The sequence below is a fragment of the Symphalangus syndactylus genome, chromosome 7 (assembly GCF_028878055.3).
Source record: "Symphalangus syndactylus isolate Jambi chromosome 7, NHGRI_mSymSyn1-v2.1_pri, whole genome shotgun sequence".
NCBI classification, from domain to species: Eukaryota; Metazoa; Chordata; class Mammalia; order Primates; family Hylobatidae; genus Symphalangus; species Symphalangus syndactylus.
Window position 1 is genome coordinate 93,326,226 of NC_072429.2, and position 19,974 is coordinate 93,346,199.

Genomic DNA, 19,974 nt, shown 5'->3' on the forward strand with positions numbered 1-19,974 from the left:
CTCTTTATTTTGTTTCCAGGGAGTTTTAAAAAAACAGTGATAAGGGCCAGGCGTGGTGGCTCATGCCTGTAATCCCAGCACTTTGGGAGGCTGAGGCAGGCAGATCACAAGGTGAGGAGATCGAGACCATCCTGGCTAACACGGTGAAACCCCATCTGTACTAAAAATACAAAAAAATTAGCCGGGCGTGACCCCTGTAGTCCCAGCTGCTCGGGAGGCTGAGGCAGGAGAATGGCATGAACCCAGGAGGCAGAGCTTGCGGTGAGCTGAGATCGCGCCACTGCACTCCAGCCTAGGCGACAGAGCAAGACTCTGTCTCAAAAAAAAAGAAAAGAAAACAGTGATAAGTTCATTACACACTATTTTATATATATATTATATATATATGTATGTGTATGTGTGTGTATATATATGTGTGTGTGTATATATATGTGTGTGTGTGTGTGTGTGTGTGTGTGTGTATATATATATATATATATATTTTTTTTTTTTTTTTTTTTTCCTGAGACAGAGTCTTGCTCTGTTGCCCAGGCTGGAGTGCAGTGGTGCGATTTTGGCTCACTGCAACCTCCACCTACCGGGTTAAGCGATTCTCGTGCCTTAGCCTCCCGAGTGGCTGGGATTACAAGCTCCCGCCACTATGCCCACCTAATTTTTTTTTGTTTTTAATAGAGACGGGTTTCACCATGTCAGCCAGGCTTGTCTTGAACTCCTGACCTCAATGATCCACCCACTTTGGCCACCGAAAGTGCTGGGATTTCAGATGTGAGCCACCATGCCCGGCCAACATTAAAAATATTGATTGAACATTTGCATAATACTTTCGTAAATTATAGTAGAGCATTTACTGTATAATTATAGTTAAATATATATAAAACAAAGGAAAATATGTATGATAAAATATAACTTATTCTCACTTATTTTATTTTTGTCACAACAGGTTTATGAAGTTTATAAAATCTACATATTTTCCCTCTTTCTGGGATATTTACTACAGTTTGAGAATCCAGCTTTGTTGGTATCTCCTTTATTAAGTTTAGTAGCAGCCTTAATGCTTGCTAAGTGCCTTCAGGTAATTAGAATTGTCTTTTTATTGTTCTTATTTTGATTTTTTTTTTTTTGGGATGGAGTCTCACTCTGTTGCCCAGGCTAGAGTACATCTCAGCTCACTGCAACCTCTGCCTCCCGGGTTCAGGTGATTCTCCTGCCTCAGCCTCCCAAGTAGCTGGGATTACAAGCATGTGCCACCACACCCAGCTAATTTTTGTATTTTTAGTAGAGACCGGGTTTCACCATTTTGGCCAGGCTGGTGTCAAACTCCCGACCTCAAGTAATCCCCTATCCTTGGTCTCCCAAAGTTCTGGGATTACAGGCTTGAGCCACTGTGCTCGGCCATTCTTATGATTACTTTTTAAATTGTTAATTTTTTAACATCTCACTTCTTTGTTCATATGATTTTTCCTCCACAGCTGAATGTGAAGAAAGGAAGTTTTGTAGCTAAAATAATAAAAGTGATTAATTTTTACTTGGTGTGTACTCTGACAGTAACATTGAATATTATAATGAAGGTAAGTAACTCTCTGAGATTCATATAGTAAAACAAAATGAATAATGAAATATATTGTACTAAATTTTAATGAGAATAATGAGATAGCACGTAATAGAGTTTGAACAGTATAATTTTGAGTTAAACAACAATCATAACTAGCATATTGGGTGAGAAAGTAGGATTCTGATTCTTTTCTGTACATAGGTAAAAAGAAAAAGGGAATGCATATTTTTCATTAAGTTAAAAATGTCATCATTACCCAGTTAACATTAAGCAATATATGGAACAAAGTGAGACAAATGAAAAGTGTTTAGAAGAGTGGGTGAGTTACTTGAGCCTGGTGCGATAAGGTTGAAATGTTCTTGATCACCTGAGGTCAGGAGTTTGAGGCCAGCTTGGCCAACATGGTGAAACCTTGTCTCTACTAAAAATACAAAAAATTAGCTGGGCGTAGTGGTGTGCACCTGTAATCCCAGCTACTTGGGAGGCTGAGGCAGGAGAATTGCTTGAACCCGGGAGGCAGAGGTTGCAGTGAGCCAAGATCTTGCCATAGCACTCCAGCCTGAGCAACAAGAGTGAAACTCTGTCTCAAAAAAATAAAAAAAGAAAAGAAAAAAGAAATGTTCTTACTACCCCATTGTAGTTTATGCTTCAGCATAAGGTCATGGGATTGATTTATGTCAGTAAATCTCCTTGCTTCATAGTCGTACCATATATTATTTATTCATATTTTTGTTTTGTAGTCTTGTGTTTTCTGTCTCTAGTATTGGGAAAAGCATGTGTTTGTAAGCATAGCTAATATTTCTTTGTTTAACTGGTGTTTTTCTCTTCTAGATGTTTGTCCCACACAAAGAAAATGGGCACATGCTGAAATTCCTTGAAGTAAAATTTGGACTAAATATGACCAAGTAAGTTTTAGATTATGTAAGTTTACCTAAATCGATACCACTTAGACAATAAAGATAAAAAATACTCAATGGCCAGGCATAGTGGCTCACATCTGTAATCCCAGCACTTTAGGAGGCCGAGGTGGGTGGATTGTGACCACTTGAGTCCGGGAGTTTGAGACCAGCCTGGGCAACATGGCAAAACCCCATCTCTAAAAAAAAAACAACCAACCAAACAAACAAAAAACAAAAAAAAATTAGCTAGGTGTGGTGGTTCATGCCTGTGGTCCCAGCTATTCAGGAAGCTGAGGTGGGAGGACCACCTGAGCCTGGAAGGTGGAGGTCATAGTGAGCCAAGATTGCGCCAGAGCACCCCAGCCTGGGCAACAGTGAGACCCTGTCTAAAAAAAAAAAAAAAAATACCACTTAGAATGTGTTTGCCATATTGTTAAATTTTAACATTTTGTTCTAAACCCAGTGATTTGAAGTAGACATTCGCAGTCCATCAGTGAACACTCCTGAGCATCACGCCATCTCTAACATCTTTTCCCACGGCTAGGGATTGAGGATTGGAGTTTAGAGATGGATGAGAAATGAGGACGCAGATAAACATATATACAACCAGGAGTCTTTTTTTTTTTTTTTTTTTTTGAGACGGAGTCTTACTCTGTTGCCCAGGCTGGAGTGCAGTGGCGTGATCTCGGCTCACTGCAAGCTCCGCCTCCCGGGTTCATGCCATTCTCCTGCCTCAGACTCCCGAGTAGCTGGGACTACAGGCGCCCGCTACCATGCCCGGCTAATTTTTTGTATTTTTAGTAGAGACAGGGTTTCACTGTGTTAGCCAGGATGGCCTCGATCTCCTGACTTGTGATCTGCCCGCCTCAGCCTCCCAAAGTGATGGGATTACAGGCGTGAGCCACTGCGCCCGGCTCAACCAGGAGTCTTGTTGATCATATTTAGAGTCGAAAAATGTTTATCCTGATTCATACTGCTCAAAAGGTTTACATTTCAAATTTTATGATTTATCTTAATAAGTAGGTATCTCTTTTTTAAATGGGTCCTAGTTGAATTACATTTGTCAATAATATATAGTAGGTCTATCCAATAATAATATGTGAACCACTTATGTAATTGTAATTTTCTAGTAGTTGTATTTTTAAAAATACAAAGAAACAAGTGAAATTAATTTTAATATATTTTCTCTAATATATAAAAATAATTTGTAAACAATGTAAAAATTATTAAGGAGATATTTTGTTTTTCAAATCATTATTTCGCTCTTTTTTTCTTTGAAATCCTGGGTGTATTTTGTACTTAAAGTATGTCTCAATTTGAATTGGCCACATTTCAGCTGTTTAAAAACTGCAAGTCTCTAGTAGCTACCATATTCAACAATGCATTTGTAGAGGTTAGCCGGCCGAATTGTTGTCTTCTAGATAAAGATAGAAACCAAAATTCCCTAAAAGCTATGTTGGGCTTTAGAGATGGTCACGTTACTTGGTAATAAAAAGCAGCAGTTTTACATTATTAGAGCAGCTTTGGTGAGAGCACATGCTTTGTTTACTAATATGATACTATTATCTTCATTTATGAAGGATAGTACCTTGCTAATATAAGTAAACGGGTCTAGGAAATGTGTTTTTTCTTAGTTTTTGCTGATATTAAAAAAATACTTCTGTGTTCAGTTTAAAATGTCTATGAATTTAATATCATGCTTTTGTCTTCTATAGGAATTTTACAATGAATTGGCTCCTCTGTCAAGAATCCCTGCAGGCACCATCTCAAGATTTTTTTCTGCGATTGACACAGTCTTCTTTATTACCTTTCTATATTCTAGTGTTAATTATTTGTTTTCTTTCTATGTTGCAAGTTATTTTTAGGAGGATTAAGTAAGTACCTATGAGAATCAATCATATTGCTAACATACATTATGGAAATATATAAAATACTTATTTTTAATATTCTTCCAATATTTTCATATTGTTTTAGAGCTTCCAATTCCATTCTCTTTTCATTGACATGGAAAATATCATTATAAGATGTGTTGGTCAGGTGCGGTGGCTCACGCCTATAATCCCAGCACTTTGGGAGGCCGAAGCGAGCAGATCGCAAGGTCGGGAGTTTGAGACCAGCCAGGCCAATATGGTGAAACCCCATCTCTACTAAAAGTATAAAAATTAGCTGGGCGTGATGGCACGCGCCTGTAATCCCAGCTACTCGAGAGGCTGAGGCAGGAGAATCGCTTGAACCCGGGAGGCAGAGGTTGTGAGCCGAGATTGCACCACTGCACTCCAGCCTGGGCGACAGAGTGAGACTCCCTCTCAAAAAAAAAAAAAAAAAGGTTGTATTGACCAGAAAAATTTAAACTTGGTTTTTTGTTTTTTGTTTTTTTTTTTTTTTTTTTTTGAGACGGAGTCTTGCTCTTGTTCCCCAGGCTGGAGTGCAGTGGCACAATCTCGGCTCACCACAACCACCGCCTCCCGGGTTCAAGCGATTCTCCTACCTCAGCCTCCCGAGTAGCTAGGATTACAGGCATGCGCTGCCACGCCCAGCTAATTTTGTATTTTTAGTAGAGATGGGGTTTCTCCATGTTGGTCAGGTTGGTCTCAAACTCCCAACCTAGGTGATCCACCCGCCTCGGCTTCCCAAAGTGCTGGGATTACAGGCGTGAGCCACCGTGCTCAGCCCTAAACTTAGTTTTATACATCTGAATAGGTAATGTCCAGATTTAATATAGTTAGAGACTTAATATATAACTGATATTTAAATAATCAGTTAAACTTTTACAGACCGATTCACTAATTTATACAGATTTTTACTTAGCGTAAGAATAATTTCTTCTATTCAACTTAAATGAAGTTAGCAGTATAAGTAATTTTAAATTATAAAGTTTGAGGCCAGGTGCAGTGGCTTGTGCCTGTAATTCCAACAATTTGAGAGGCTGATGCAGGAGGATTGCTTGAGGCCAGGAGTTCAAGACCAGCCTGGGCAACACAGTGATACCCCATCTCTTAAAGAAAAAGAAAAAAAAAAAGCTATAAAGTTTGACTAACCTTTGATGTTTTTATCATGTTTGAAACGTGGTTGTGTATAATTTCTTCATTTTAAGAATTTAGTTATTCAAATTATGATTTAACTATATTAATTTAGCAATTGCTGGTTGATTCATAATTGATCTTGGAAGAAGAACCTACTAATCTTTATTATTCTTTTTTTTTTTTTTTTTTGAGATGGAATCTCGCTCTTTTGCCCAGGCTGGAGTGCAGTGGTGCGATCTTGGCTCACTGCAAGCTCCGCCTCCCAGGTTCACGCCATTCTCCTGCCTCAGCCTCCCGAGTAGCTGGGACTACAGGCGCCCGCCACCGTGCCCGGCTAATTTTTTGTATTTTTAGTAGAGATGTGGTTTCACCATGTTAACCAGGATGGTCTCAATCTCCTGACCTTGTGATCCACCCACCTCGGCCTCCCAAAGTGCTGGGATTACAGGCGTGAGCCACTGCACCTGGCCCAAGTCTTTATTATTCTTTTCTTTTCTTTTTTTTTTTTTTTTTTTTGGAGACAGAGTCTTACTCTGTCACTCAGGCTGGAGTGCAGTGGCGTGATCTTGGCTCACTGCAACCTCTACCTCCCAGGTTCAAGCGATTCTTTTGCCTCAACCTCCGGAGTAGCTGAGATTACAGGCATGCGCCACCACGCCCGGCTAATTTTTGTATTTTAGTAGAGATGGGGCTTCATCATGTTGGCCAGGCTGGTCTCGAACTCTTGACCTCAAGTGATCCGCCCACTTTGGCCTCCCAAAGTTCTGGGATTACAGATGTAAGTCACTGCCCCAACCCTTTTTTATTTTTCTGAAAATTCATGTTTAGTCTTCATAGAGTTTGTTGTCTTCAGGTTCTAAAAGCCATTTGCAGAAACTTAGAGATATATGTAAGGTATTTAACTAGCAGAATATACTCCCAAATTTTAAAGATCACCTATATTTTTTGTTATGATGAAATACAAAATTTTAGGTATATCCTTCAAAGATGATAAACAATGTATCTTTGGTTTTTTACAAATATATTTTCAAAGTATTAAAAAATACATTTTCTTTTTGTAGTGGTAAGTCCCTGAAGGAAACTGTTACTCTTGAAGATGGACGAATTGGAGAAAGACCAGAAATAATTTATCATGTAATTCACACTATTTTATTGGGTTCTCTTGCCATGGTTATAGAAGGGTAAGTGTACTTTATTTGATCCCTTTGTTTTTACAAAGATTGTTGGCCGAGTGTAGTGACTCACGCCTGTAATCCAGCACTTTGGGAGGCCAAGGCGGGCGGCTCACATGAGTTCAGGAGTTTGAGACAGTGTGACCAACATGGTGAGACTCTGTCTCTACTAAAAATACAAAAATTAGCTGGGTGTGGTAGTGCGCGCCGGTAGTCCCAGCTACTGGGGAGGCTGAGGTGGCAGGATCTCGAACCTGGGAGGTAGAAGTTGCAATGAGTGGAGATTGCGCTACTGCACTCTAGCCTGAGTGACAGAGCAAGACCCTGTCTCAAAAAAAAAAGTCAGAAAACCCACAAAGATTGTCTTTTTTTTTTTTTTTTTTTTTTTAAGAATCTCGCTCTGTCGCCCAGGCTGGAGTGCAGTGGCGCAATCTCAGCTCACTGCAACCTCCGCCTCCCAGGATCAAGCAATTCTCCCGTCTCAGCCTCCTAAGCAGCTGGGATTACAGGCGCGCGCCACCGCACCTGGCTAATCTTTTTGTATTTTTAGTAGAGACAGGGTTTCACCCACATTGGTCAGGCTGGTCTTGAACTCCTCACCTCATGATCTGCCCGCCTTGGCCTCCCAAAGTGTTGGGATTACAGGCATGAGCCACTGTGCCCAACAAAGATTGTCTTTTTTAATGGTAATAAGTAGATACATCCACGAATACATTCATAAAATTTTATAAAAACTCAAAACCTATAAACTTTCTTAATTTATCTGGAGTTTACAAAGGTGTTTATATTATAATGAACTGATATTTACTTATTCATTTATTTGTTAAAAAACTATTGAACATATTCCAAGTTCTAGGCATTGTGCTAGGTGCTAAAGATACTTCAATAAGCAATAGTAGAACAGACAGTCTCTAACCTTATTTAACTTATGGCCTAATGGAGGTGACAGATGTCAATCATACAAAAATAAAATTACAACTTTGGTAAGTGAAGGAGATGTACATGGTGCTGTAAGAACGTATAAAACAGAATTTGACTTAAAGAGATCAGAAAAGTTCTCTAAGGAAAAAGTGCCTGAGACCTGAAGGGTGAGTAGGAGTGGACTAGGTGAACCAAAGAGGCAAGAGTACTGCAGGTAGAGGGAATGGCATATGCCCAGGCCTGCGCAGGAAGGATCATGGCACATTGTTGGCGAGAGGAAAAGGAGCTCAGTCTGGCTGAAGCACAGGGAGCCTGTGGCAGGCTTTGTTGAGGACTTTGGAGTTTTCCCTTTTATCCTTTCCTTACCTCATTTCTTTTATTGTCTTTCAATGGCAAATGACATTTACAAAATATATATATAGGGCCCCATTTAATGTTCAATAAGGTAGAATTTTTATATTTCACTTGCTTGATCATTTTAGTGTTCTGTATACCTTAACTTTGTTAAGGCAAAATAGGTATTCACATATTAATATTTAGATAAGTTATGTAATAATTTTTTAGGGAGTTTGAATCCTTGAAACATATCTTGCACTATTTATTTTTAAGTCTTTAGTTTTTAAACTTCCCTTGTTCCTGCTTCTATAGAAAATCATGCCATCTTGTTAATAAACTTTATTAAAATGTATTCATTCAGCCCAAGTTTTTAGTTTTTTCTTTTTTTTTTTGAGACAGAGTTTCGTTCGTGTTGCCCAGGCTGGAGTGCAATGGCACGATCTCGGCTCACTGCAACCTCCGCCTCCCGGGTTCAAGCGATTCTCCTGCCTCAGCCTCCCGAGTAGCTGGGATTACAGGCATGCACCACCACGCCCGGCTAATTTTGTATTTTTTTAGTAGAGACGGGGTTTCTCCATGTTGGTCAGGCTGGTCTCGAACTCCTGACCTCAGGTAATCCACCCGCCTTGGCCTCCCAAAGTCCTGGGATTACAGGCGTGAGCCACCGCGCCCAGCCCATTTTTAGTTTTTTCATACTCTTTTAGCAGTAGTGGGAGATATAGCTATATACATGATAGGATCCCCCTTCCTCAGAAGCACACAGTCTAGGAATGTGTGCTTGGTCAGAATGCAATGGTCAGAAATTCCTAAGACCATCCTTACTTCTGTCACCAACTGCAAGTTTGGGAGTCCCCCAAACTACCCTCAAGCTTGATAACTAACAAGGACTCACAGAACTTAGGAAAGTCATACTCAAGTTACAGTTGGTTACAGTGAAAAGACACAGATTAAAATCAGCAGAGGAAAGAGACCTATAGGACAAGGTCCAGGAGACACCAAAGCACAGAACTACCATTTGTTCCCTCCCAGTGGAATCGTGCAGACAGCACCTGTTTTCCTCTCAGAAACAATGTGTGACAGTACACACGGAGTACTGTCAATCAGGGAGGCTCACCCATGCTTTGTGTTTAGGGTTTGTATTGGGGCTCAGTCATATATATGTGGTTGACCGCCTGTGTGGCTGACCTTAGTCTTTAGCCCTTCACAGGTTGAACTGACACCACATGCTCCAAGGCTCCCATCATAAATCACACTGTTAGCATAGACTCTTATGCATGACCCAAAGGACCCAGGCAAATGAAGATGCTCTTATCAGGCAAGAGGTTACCTCCTAGGAGTTGAGGGCAAAGGCCAAATCTCTGTTTAGGCAAGGTTAATCCTTTACTGCACAATAAATAAGATATATGGGAATAAATTTCATAAAAGGCAATATATGAGGCCAGGCATGGTGGCTCATGCCTGTAATCCTAGCATTTTGGGGGCCCGAGGCGAGTGGATCAGTTGAGGTCAGGAGTTTGAAACTAGCCTGGCCAACATGGTGAAACCCCGTCTCTATTAAAGATACAAAAAAATTAGCTGGGTGTGATGGCAGGCACCTGTAATCCCAGCTACTTGAGAGGCTAAGGCAGGAGAATCGCTTGAACCCGGGAGGCGGAAATTGCAGTGAGCCAAGATTGTGCCACTGCACTCCAACCTGGGCGACAGGGTGAGACTCCATATCAAAAAAAAAAAAAAGGCAATATATTAAACCCTTTGCATATTAAAGTTAATTATTCTTAAGTTGTAATTCATATAGGAGCATCTTTCTTTAATAGATGAAAGAAGAAAATGTTACCATCTTTAGAAGTTTGGAGCTTTAAATTCTTCAATTAGGTTACTTGTGTACAAACTGAATGTTTAATAGCATTGAAGATTATTATATTTAAGTTTTTGTTTTTTGTTTTTGTTTTTTGAGAGAGTCTTTGTCGCCAAGGCTGGAGTGTAGTGGCGCAATCTCGGCTCACTGCAACCTCTGCCTCCCAGTTCAAGCGATTCTCCTGCCTCAGCCTCCCAAGTAGCTGGGATTACAGGCATGCGCCACCACGCCCGGCTGATTTTGTTTTTTGAGTAGAGATGGGGTTTCTTCATGTTGGTCAGGCTGGTCTTGAACTCTTGACCTCAGGTGATCTGCCTGACTCAGCCTCCCAAAGTTCTAGGATTACAGGCATGAGCCACTGCGCCTGGCCTTGTTTTTGTGTTTTTGAGAGACAGGCTGGGTGTGGTGGCTTATGCCTATAATCCCAGCAATTTGGGAGACGGAGGCAGATCATCACTTGAGCCCAGGAGTTTGAAACCAACCTGGGCAACATGGCGAGACCCCATCTCTACAAAAAAAAAAAACAGCTAGTCATGGTGGCATGCGTCTGTGGTCCCAGCCACTATGGAGGCTGAGGTGGATGGATTGCTTCAGCCTGGGAGTTCAAGGCCACAGTGAGCCATGATCATGCCACTGCACTCCAGTCTGGGTGACAGAGTGAGGCCGTGTCTTTAGTTAAAAAAAAAAAAAAGACAGGGTCTCGTTCTGTCACCCAGACTGGAGTGCAGTGGTGCCATCACAGCTCACTGTGCCCTCGAACTCCTAGGCTCAAGCAATGCTCCCATGATATCCTTCCAACTAGCTGGGACCACAGGCTGGTGTCACCATGCCTGGCTAATATTTTTTAAAGTTTTTGTAGAGATGAGGTCTCACCATGTTGCCCAGGCTGGTCTTGAACTCCTGGGCTCAAGCCATCTTCCCACCTCAACCTCCCAAAGTGTTGGGATTATAGGCGTGAGCCCCTGTGCCCAGCTACATTTAAGTTTTTTTTAAAATTATGATAAAAAAGTACATAACATAAAATCTACCATCTTAATGTTTTTTAAGTATACAATTCAGCAGTGTTTAGTATATTCACACATTGTTGTACAACAGATCTGCAGAACATTTTCATCTTGTAAATTTAAAACTGTATATCAATGAACAACTCTCTTTTTTTTCCCACCCTCAACCTCTAATAATCACCATTTTACTTTCCACTTCTTTCTTTTTTTTTTTTTTTTGAGACAGAGTTTCACCTTGTTGCCCAGGCTAGAGTGCGATGCTGTGATCTTCACCGCAACCTCCACCTCCTGGATTCAAGCGATTCTCCTGCCTCAGCCTCCTGAGTAGCTGGGATTACAGGCATGCGCCACCATGCCCAGCTAATTTTGTGTTTTTAGTAAAGATGGGGTTTCTCCATGTTGGTCAGGCTGGACTCAAACTCCCAACCTCAGGTGATTTGCCCGCCTCGGCCTCCCAAAGTGCTGGGATTACAGCCATGAGCCACCGTGCCCAGCCTTTATTTTCCATTTCTATGAATTTGTTTACTTTAGATACCTCATGTAAGCGGAATCCTATAGTGTTTATCTTTTTGTGGACTGGCTTATTTCACTTAATGCCATGTCATCAAATTTCATCTATGTTGTAAGATGACAGGATTTTCTTCTTTTTCAAGGCTAAAAAATATTTCACTGTGGATACAAGGGGTCTTCAAAAAGTTTGTGAAAAATGCATATTGTGAAAAAAACTATGCATGTATTCCAATTTTTTTGTGTGTGCCAAAACCATTGTGCCCCTAGATCAGCTGCAAACAAGAGCAGAGCTTTCCTTTTTTTTTTTTTTTTTGAGACAGGGTCCTGTTCTCTTGCCCAGGCTGGAGTACAGTGGCGCCATCTCGACTCACTGTAACCTCCACCTCCCAGGTTCAAGCTATTCTCCTGCCTTAGCCTCTAGAGTAGCTGGGATTATAGGCATGTGCCACCACGCCTGGCTAAATTTTGTATTTTTATTAGAGATGGGGTTTCACCATGTTGGCCAGGCTGGTCTTGAACTCCTGATCTCAGGTGTTCCACCCGCCTCAGCCTCCCAAAGTGCTGGGATTACAGGTGTGAGCCACTGCACCCAGCCTCTTAATTTTTAAAAATTAAAAAAAGAAATTCTTTTGTAGAGACAGGGTCTAATTGTGTTGCCCAGGCTAGTCGTGAACATCTGGCTTCAAATGATCCTACTGTCTTGGCCTCCCAAAGTGTTGGGATGACAGGCATGTGCCACTGTACCCAGCCTGGATATTTCTTTATTTTCTCCATTCCATGGCTTTTCTGTTTTATAAAACCACAGAAGTTAACATTTATACTCTAGGCCCAGATTCTTCCAGTCTCTTCCAAGTTTGACACCAGGGAATATATCATAGAAGGGTCTGGTTGTTCTTATTACAAAAGTTGTCCCTTGAAATGTTATTTTTTTCTTGATAATCTATACTAAGCACTGATATCTATTAATTTTTCTAAACTTTTCCTTTTCCATTTTTAGCAGTTAGCATCTCCTACGGAGATGGGCTCCTTTTGTTTTCTTTAAAATCTACAACATAAAGTAATGTATTTTCTTCTAATGATACAAGTTAATTTTTTCTGTACACCTAGATTTTTAATCTTTTTAATTTAAGAGTTCAATTTTTAAATCTTTCTTTTTTAATTTTTTTTTGAGATGGAGTCTTGCTGTGTTGCCCAGGCTGGAGTGCAGTGGCCCAATCTTGGCTCACTGCAAGCTCCGCCTCCCGGATTCATGCCATTCTCCTGCCTCAGCCTCCCGAGTAGCTGGGACTACGGGCGCCCGCCACCACGCCCGGCGAATTTTTTGTATTTTTAGTAGAGACGGGGTTTCCCCACGTTGCCCAGGCTGGTCTGAAACTTCAGACCTCAGGTGATCCACCACCTCGGCCTCCCAATTTGCTGGGATTATAGGCGAGAGCCACCACACATGGCCAGATTTTTGTATTTTTAGTAGAGACGAGGTTTCACCATGTTGGCCAGGCTGGTCTCAAACTGCTGACCTCAAGTGATCTGTCCCTCTCAGCCTCCCAAAGTCCTGGGATTACAGGTGTGAGCCACTGCGCCCAGCCCCAGGTGTTATTTTTGCTTGTGCCATATATCTACACTAAAAAAAAAAAAAAGCAAAAATTAGGGTAACATTGCACATGAAGTTTTGCATTTTGCTTTTTTATTTTTTATAATAATTTATTTAATCAATACCTGTTGAAGAACAGAAGTTTTTGTTGTTTTGTTGTTGTTTTTCCAATTTTCTTGGTAGTAAAACAAAATGCTATAGTTAAAACTCTTGCGTGTGGCCAGGTGCGGTGGCTCATGCCTGGAATCCCAGCACTTTGGGAGGCCAAGGCGGGCAGATCGCTTGAGGTCAGGAATTTGAGACCAGCCTGGCCAACACAGTGAAACCTGGTCTCTACTAAAAATGCAGAAATTAGCTTGGCGTGGTGGCATGTGCCTGTAATCCCAGCTACTTGGGAGGCTGAGGCAGGAGAATCACTTGAACCCAGAAGGCGGGGGTTGCAGTGAGCCAAGATCACAACCACTGTACTCTAGCCTGGGCGACAGTAAGACTCTGCTTCAAAAAAAAAAAAAAAAAAAACCCTTGTATGTCTATCTTTATACTCTTATGCTAATATATTTTTAGGCTACATTACTAGAAATCACATTGCCTATCTTAGAGTTTTGTTTTGTTTTGTTTTGTTTTTTTAAGACAGAGTCTCACTTTTCACCCAGGCTGGAGTACAGTGGTACGATCTCAGCTCACTGCAACCTCTGCCTCCCAGGCTTAGGTGATCCTCCTGCCTCAGCCTCCCAAGTAGCTGGGACCACAGGCATGTGTCACCATGCCTGGCTAATTTTTGTAGTTTTGGTAGAGACGGGGTTTCACTGTGTTGCCCAGGCTGGTCCCAAACTCCTGGCCTCAAATGATCCACCCACCTCAGCCTCCCAAAGTGCTGGGATTACGGAGATAAGCCACCACTCCCAGTCCCCCAAATTGCCTTCTGAAAAAGCTCTCATAGCTTATATTCTCTCCAAGAATACAGTTTTCCTGCATCCTCATCAGTATTAATGCTTTAATTTTATCCTAATTTGCTAGCCCACATATCTGCTTGATTTTTTAAAAACTGGATAACAATCTGTTGCTGAAAATTAGAGGCTAAGCTTTTTCACTGTCCCTTAACATTTTGGTATTTTCGTGAGTAGTAGGAAAGAGCTCAGAGAAGAGAAATTAGATAATAATGATGTTCACAGGATGTCTCATGTATGACTCCATTTGTGTTTTCTAGCTTGAAGTACATCTGGATTCCTTATGTGTGCATGTTAGCAGCATTTGGTGTATGTTCCCCTGAACTTTGGATGACACTTTTCAAGTGGCTTCGATTAAGAACCGTACACCCAATATTGTTGGTGAGTCATTATTTTGCGTTAAGTATTTGTTTCTCTTCTAATTATATAAAATCAAATGCTAATAAATGGAAACTACATTGAATACAATTGAAATAGCATGAGTAAATTACATGATGACTTACAAGTAGAAAAACAGACCCTATGCGAAACATTTTTAAAAATAATTTCTGGGCAGGACGCAGTGGCTCACGCTTATAATCCAAGTGCTTTGGGAGGCTGAAGTGGGTGGATCACTTGAGGCCAGGAGTTCGAGACCAGCCTAGCCAACATAGTAAAACCCTGTCTCTACTTAAAATACAAAAAAAAAATTAGCTGGGCATGGTGGCGCATGCCTGTAGTCTCAGCTACTCGAGAGGCTGAGAATTGAGAATTGCTTGAACCCAGGAGGCAGAGATTGCAGTGAGCCAAAATCACACCACTGCACTCCAGCCTGGGCAACAGAGCAAGACTTTGTCTCAAAAAAAAAAAAAAAAAAAAAAAAAATTCTGATTATCAAAGTAATGCATTTCAATGCATACAACTTAAAAAATAAAAGATAAAAATGTACATGAATCAGTAATGTGAGAGGTCATCAAGAATTAATTTTTATGATATATTTCTTGGTTTGATTTAGAACTATGGTATATTTTCTATGTGAATGGAACATTACATTCTGCCTGCTATGTGCTTGGGATACAAAGATAATTATAGCGTAGTTAATTTCATCAAGTGGATTATAGTCTCTGGGCATAAAAACAGATAATAAGAATTCGGCCCTCTGTCCCCTACTCCCTCCGCTTCCACTTTCTTCAACCTGCCAGCTCTTCCTTCTCTCCCTGTCCTGCCTCCTAAAAAACAAAAAGAAGTTTTCATAGGGTGCTATTAGAACATAGGGAAGGGCTACTTAATTCTGTTTTTCTTTTTTTTTCTTTTCTTTTTTTTTTTTTTAGGGACTCAAGGCTTTCCAATCTGAAATTGGAAATATATTTAGTTATTAGGCAAATGAAGGGGAAAGAAAGGATATTCATGGTAGAAGGAATAGACACAGAGGTAGGCAAAGAACATGATGTAATCAAAGGGACTGGGAAAAAAGCACAATATATTTAGTTTTCTTGGCATGTAAAGTGTGAGGTAGGTAGGGGTGGTCAAGAAATGAGACTGGAGAAGTGGAGGAAGGTGAGGCCATGGGGTCCCTGGGTGTCATGCTGTGGAGCTGGCTCTCATGCTGTCAGCGGTGGGAAGGAATTGGGATGTGTATGTCTCATGGAAAGTGAGAGAGTCAGACTTAATTTTCTATTTGCTCACTCTTACAATTCTGTGAAGGATAGTCCTACAGGCAACAGACTTCAGTCACAGAGGAGGCCAGAGTGGATAGAAGTAATTGAAGCTTCAATTTATTGAATGTTCACTATGTCAGGTACTGTTTGAAGCATTTCACATGCTATTTAATCCTAGATTTTCTCTGTTTTATAGATTAAAAAAAAAAAACCCAAGGCTTTAATTGTTTAAATAACTTGCTTGAGATTACCAAGTTTGTAAGTATGGAAATCATGATTCACACCCAGGATTTTCTTTTCTCTTTTTTTTTTTTTTTCTTTTTGAGACAGAGTCTCACTGTGTCTCCCAGGCTGGAGTGCAGTGGCACTGTCATAGTTCACTTTAGCCTTAAACTCCTGGGCTTAAGCAATCCTCCTGCCTCATCCTCCTGAATAGCTGGGACTTCAGGCACATGCCACCATGCCCAGCTAGTTAAAACTTTTTTTTTTTTGTAGAGACAGGGTCTCACTATGTTGCCCAGGCTGGTCTCAAACTCCTGGACTCAAGTAATCCTCCCACCTCGGCCCCCAAGTTCTGGAATTATAGGTGTGAGCTACCGCACCCAGCCACGCCTAGGTTTTTCTGACTCCAAAGCCCATTTGATTAATAGTATGCCAGATTGGAATGAAAAAAGTAGTTAGAAGATCAGTAAGCCTCACTGCTTATTAAGTATGGGGAAATGAGGAAGAGGGAGATATCTTAGATGTTTCCTGGGTTTCTGGTTGGTATGACTGGATCACACAGTCACTAAAAGACATAGGACAGTAGGCAGAGCAGGTTTTATTATAACAGGACAATGATACATTATCTTTAATAATACTCATGTTGTATTTTGCCAGTCTTATTTTGAGGAGAGTTTATGTATTCTTATTTTAACAGACTAGTATACTGATGTATATTAGCTATTTTTCTTGTGTTAATTCATTGTTTTTTTGTTGTTAGCTTTTCATGTAGTAGTGTACTATCCTTTGTAAGATCTGTATAACATAAATTTCTGGCAAATTTTTCAAATATCCACTTGCCATTTGAAATATTATTATGAGCATTACCTTTTTAATGTTCTGCTTTAAATTTTTATAGTAAATGTTTATGTCTTACTTTACTTCCAGCTTAATATCTTTGAAAGTCATTGGTTTTCACCCATCTCATTCTGTGAACTAGGTTCTATGTTGACTTCATTTTTTTGGAAATTTGTATAACTGTAGAGATGTATAATTGGTCATAGAGTCAGTGTCTATTACCTCTAACGTGTATTCTGCAATGTATTTATCTGTAATCCTTTTTGTTTTAATATTTTAGGCTCTTATTCTGAGCATGGCTGTGCCTACTATAATAGGTCTCAGCTTATGGAAAGAGGTAAAACAATTAGATTTTTATATTAATAAAATGTACTTTATCTACAAAGGTAGTGATAAATTTATATGTGTGGGTAGGAAACATGTTGAGACACTATCCTCACAAAATAAAATGTAATATTCTTAGTAATGCTTAATTTTTTTGTTATTAGGAACATTGCAGAAGAGCTAAAACATTTCTAGAATGCCACCTGATGCCATTTTCTGCAGTCTAATGCTAGTGTTAATTCAGTTTATAATTGGCAAAGGAAATTGCTGAGTAAATAGGAATTAATATTAAAACACGTTTTGGTAACTCCAAAACTTTATCATCTATGAAATGATATAAATTCTGCAAATCATTGGACCTGAAAATTTATTTATTTAATATGTGTGTGCCTGAAAGATGATCAATTTATTATTGTTTGGTAATGATAACATCATTTATTGAGTCAAAACAGTGAATTAACCATAAAATAGATGATTTGGATTGAGAAAAATAAGCAGGCCATTGAAGGAAGGCAAAGAGATCCATCATGATATTTTTTCCATGCGAACGGTGTTGTAGTATCATTTGCCTTAAGTTAGTCTGTTAGTCTTTTGAAATACTGTGGAACAGTTTTAAACTTTCTAATTACTGACATACATCTTTTGGGGATTTTTTTTTTTTTTTTTTTTGCATTTTAGTTTTTTCCCAGGTTAATGACAGAATTAATGGAACTACAGGAATTCTATGACCCAGATACAGTGGAACTTATGACCTGGATAAAGTAAGGATTGAAGTGCCCAAGACTATTATTAAGCTATTAATTAATCACTGCATGCTATCTAATGAATTCACAGGAAATAATAAATTAATACTTCTCCAAATTTTTTCATAAAACTCAGGAGTTTTAGGGATATTTAGGTTTTGGTTGGACTTAGTGATTCTAATTTTCCACTCATCTCCATGGGCTTGAAAATATAGCATTGGTCGGTATGAGATTTGAAACTGCCATTGTCAAACACTTAGAAATATGGGATAAAAAAGAAGAGATATCCTTTTATTTAGATACTCAAGAGGATGCTTATTTTGCCCTGTGTTGGAGGTGACTTGTCAGTGGATTATTAGTTTTGATAACCAGGGGTTTTAGATTTTAATGCCCACACAGGACAGGAGATGTGGTCTTAGGCCTATGGAAGCAGGGGATTGGAATTGAGAACCCCCCAACACACACATATGTAACTCAGGGACCCTCAAAAGGCTACACTGGCAGTGAAAGGATAGAAGAGCAAAATACCTAGTCAGTGAAAGGATGGAATAGCAAGATACCAAGGGGTGGAGAAAGAAGATGCAAAAGCAGATCTCTCTTGCATTCATCTCTTGGTCAAAAAAATTCTCCCCTCTCAATTTATGGCAATGGATCTGAATTCACGTGGTTTTATAGTTTGAAATTATACTTGGCTAGTGTAATTTGAAATTATGCTTGTCTAATCTAAGAAATCCCAAATTAAGAAATTAACATTAAAAGTGTTTGGGGTTGGTCTGAAATGGGTGACGCATCCTCAACCCATGTTATACAGGATTCCATAAGTAAAGTTTCATAAAGGTAAGCTCTGAAATTATAAAACACATAAACAGTTCAATGCAGCTTGTGATAAACAGCAGAATTAGACCTCTAGCTATTTCTGATAACAAAATTTATGTCATTTACGGTTTGCTACATAACAGAATGCCACAAAACTTAGTGGCTTACAAACAATAAACATTTGTTATTCCACACCGTCTTGAGAATTAGTAGGGTTAGGGTGCTGGGGAGGATTGTTTTGGTCTGGGCCAGCTCCACTGGGACTGGATAGTCTAGGGTTGGCTATGTGTCAGCTGAGGGGATCAAATTGATTTGGCCCTCTGTCTCTCATCATCTAGCAGGTTAACTTGTTTACAAGGTGGTAGTTGTAGAATTCCCAAGAGCAGCAAGAGAGGACAATTCTCAATGTCAAGCATGTTTTAAGTCACTGCTTACACGGTGCTTACTATTGTCCTATTGGCCAAAGCAGGTCACATGATTAATACTAGCATTCCCTCCAAGACCATGACCATAGGGAGAGGAATTATTGTGGCCATTTTTGTAACCAGTCTATTCCATGGATGGAGACTATGAAATAACTACATTGAAATTTATTAAAGACATAAAAGAAGATAAGAAAACATGAAAAAGTGATGAAATACTATCAAAAAAGACCAGAAAAATATGGGAAAAAAGACAAAAAGTATTTCTAGAAATTTAAAATTGGTTTATAGAATAGGTATATAGAAACAAGAAGATTTTATTATAATGTCTTGTTACTATAACATATCTTCTATTTTATAAAAATAGTTTTCTTTAGATCACCCTTAACTATTGCCCATTAATACTTTTTGTAAATTCTGTTTTCTATTGTTGAACACTGCCTTGTGTTGTCATTAACAAAAGAGGAAGTTACATCTCTGTATGATTTACCACAGTATTTTCAAAGACAGCAAAGGCCCAAACAGTTACCTACTGAATATTTATGTTGCTGGGTGCAATTGCTGTGTTTTATATCTGTTTCCTCACTATTGAGAACAGTGGTCATATATGCCATCTCTTTATTTCAATAGCCTGGCACTGTCCCTAGCACATAGAGGTGGGTGCTTAATGTTAAATTCAGACAGTAAATAAATAAGTGAATGTATTAGAACAGCCATTTGGGACCTGCTTGTAGGTTTTCCACTTTGCAAGTAGCATCTGTCTGGGACTTGGGATAATGATTCAGAGTGGAGAAGTCCTATATGTTCTGCCTGGAGACAGACACATGGGTAAAGACAGAGAAGGAGCAGGAGGAGAGGTGGATTTGGAAGAAGTTGGGTTGTAGGTGGTTAATTTGCAAAAGATGGAGTTGAGAATTCACAGTATCATCACTGAACTAGCCACCTTATCTAAAATAATATATTCTTGTTACTATCCCCTTACTCTGCATTATTTTTAATCATATTATTACCACCCAATATGTATGTTTACTTCTTAAGGTCTTCCCCCTGCTCCCTCTTTTTAGAAAAGTTCTGTATCTTCAGCAGAAGTGTCTGTTGCATAGTTAGGTGCCCAATTTTTTTGAATGAATCAATAAATGAAATGAAAACTGGCATTGAAACTT

At 39.6% G+C, this 19,974-nt stretch overlaps 1 protein-coding gene across 11 annotated transcripts in view; it reads left to right on the forward strand.

Annotated features, from left to right (window-relative positions):
- Nucleotides 1-19,974, forward strand: part of DPY19L4 (dpy-19 like 4) — a 76,773-nt gene that overhangs the window by 46,532 nt on the left and 10,267 nt on the right. For 7 of the 11 annotated variants that reach the window (XM_055286786.2, XM_063643457.1, XM_055286789.2 and 4 more), the window contains 8 exons: nucleotides 941-1,072; nucleotides 1,470-1,568; nucleotides 2,384-2,457; nucleotides 4,167-4,325; nucleotides 6,536-6,655; nucleotides 14,071-14,191; nucleotides 16,787-16,843; nucleotides 17,509-17,591. In XM_055286786.2, the coding sequence (XP_055142761.1) occupies nucleotides 941-1,072; nucleotides 1,470-1,568; nucleotides 2,384-2,457; nucleotides 4,167-4,325; nucleotides 6,536-6,655; nucleotides 14,071-14,191; nucleotides 16,787-16,843; nucleotides 17,509-17,591 (845 nt within the window). The remainder of the gene's footprint in view (nucleotides 1-940; nucleotides 1,073-1,469; nucleotides 1,569-2,383; nucleotides 2,458-4,166; nucleotides 4,326-6,535; nucleotides 6,656-14,070; nucleotides 14,192-16,786; nucleotides 16,844-17,508; nucleotides 17,592-19,974) is intronic. The other 4 variants (XM_055286787.2, XM_063643459.1, XM_055286788.2 and 1 more) reach the window with 3 other exon arrangements.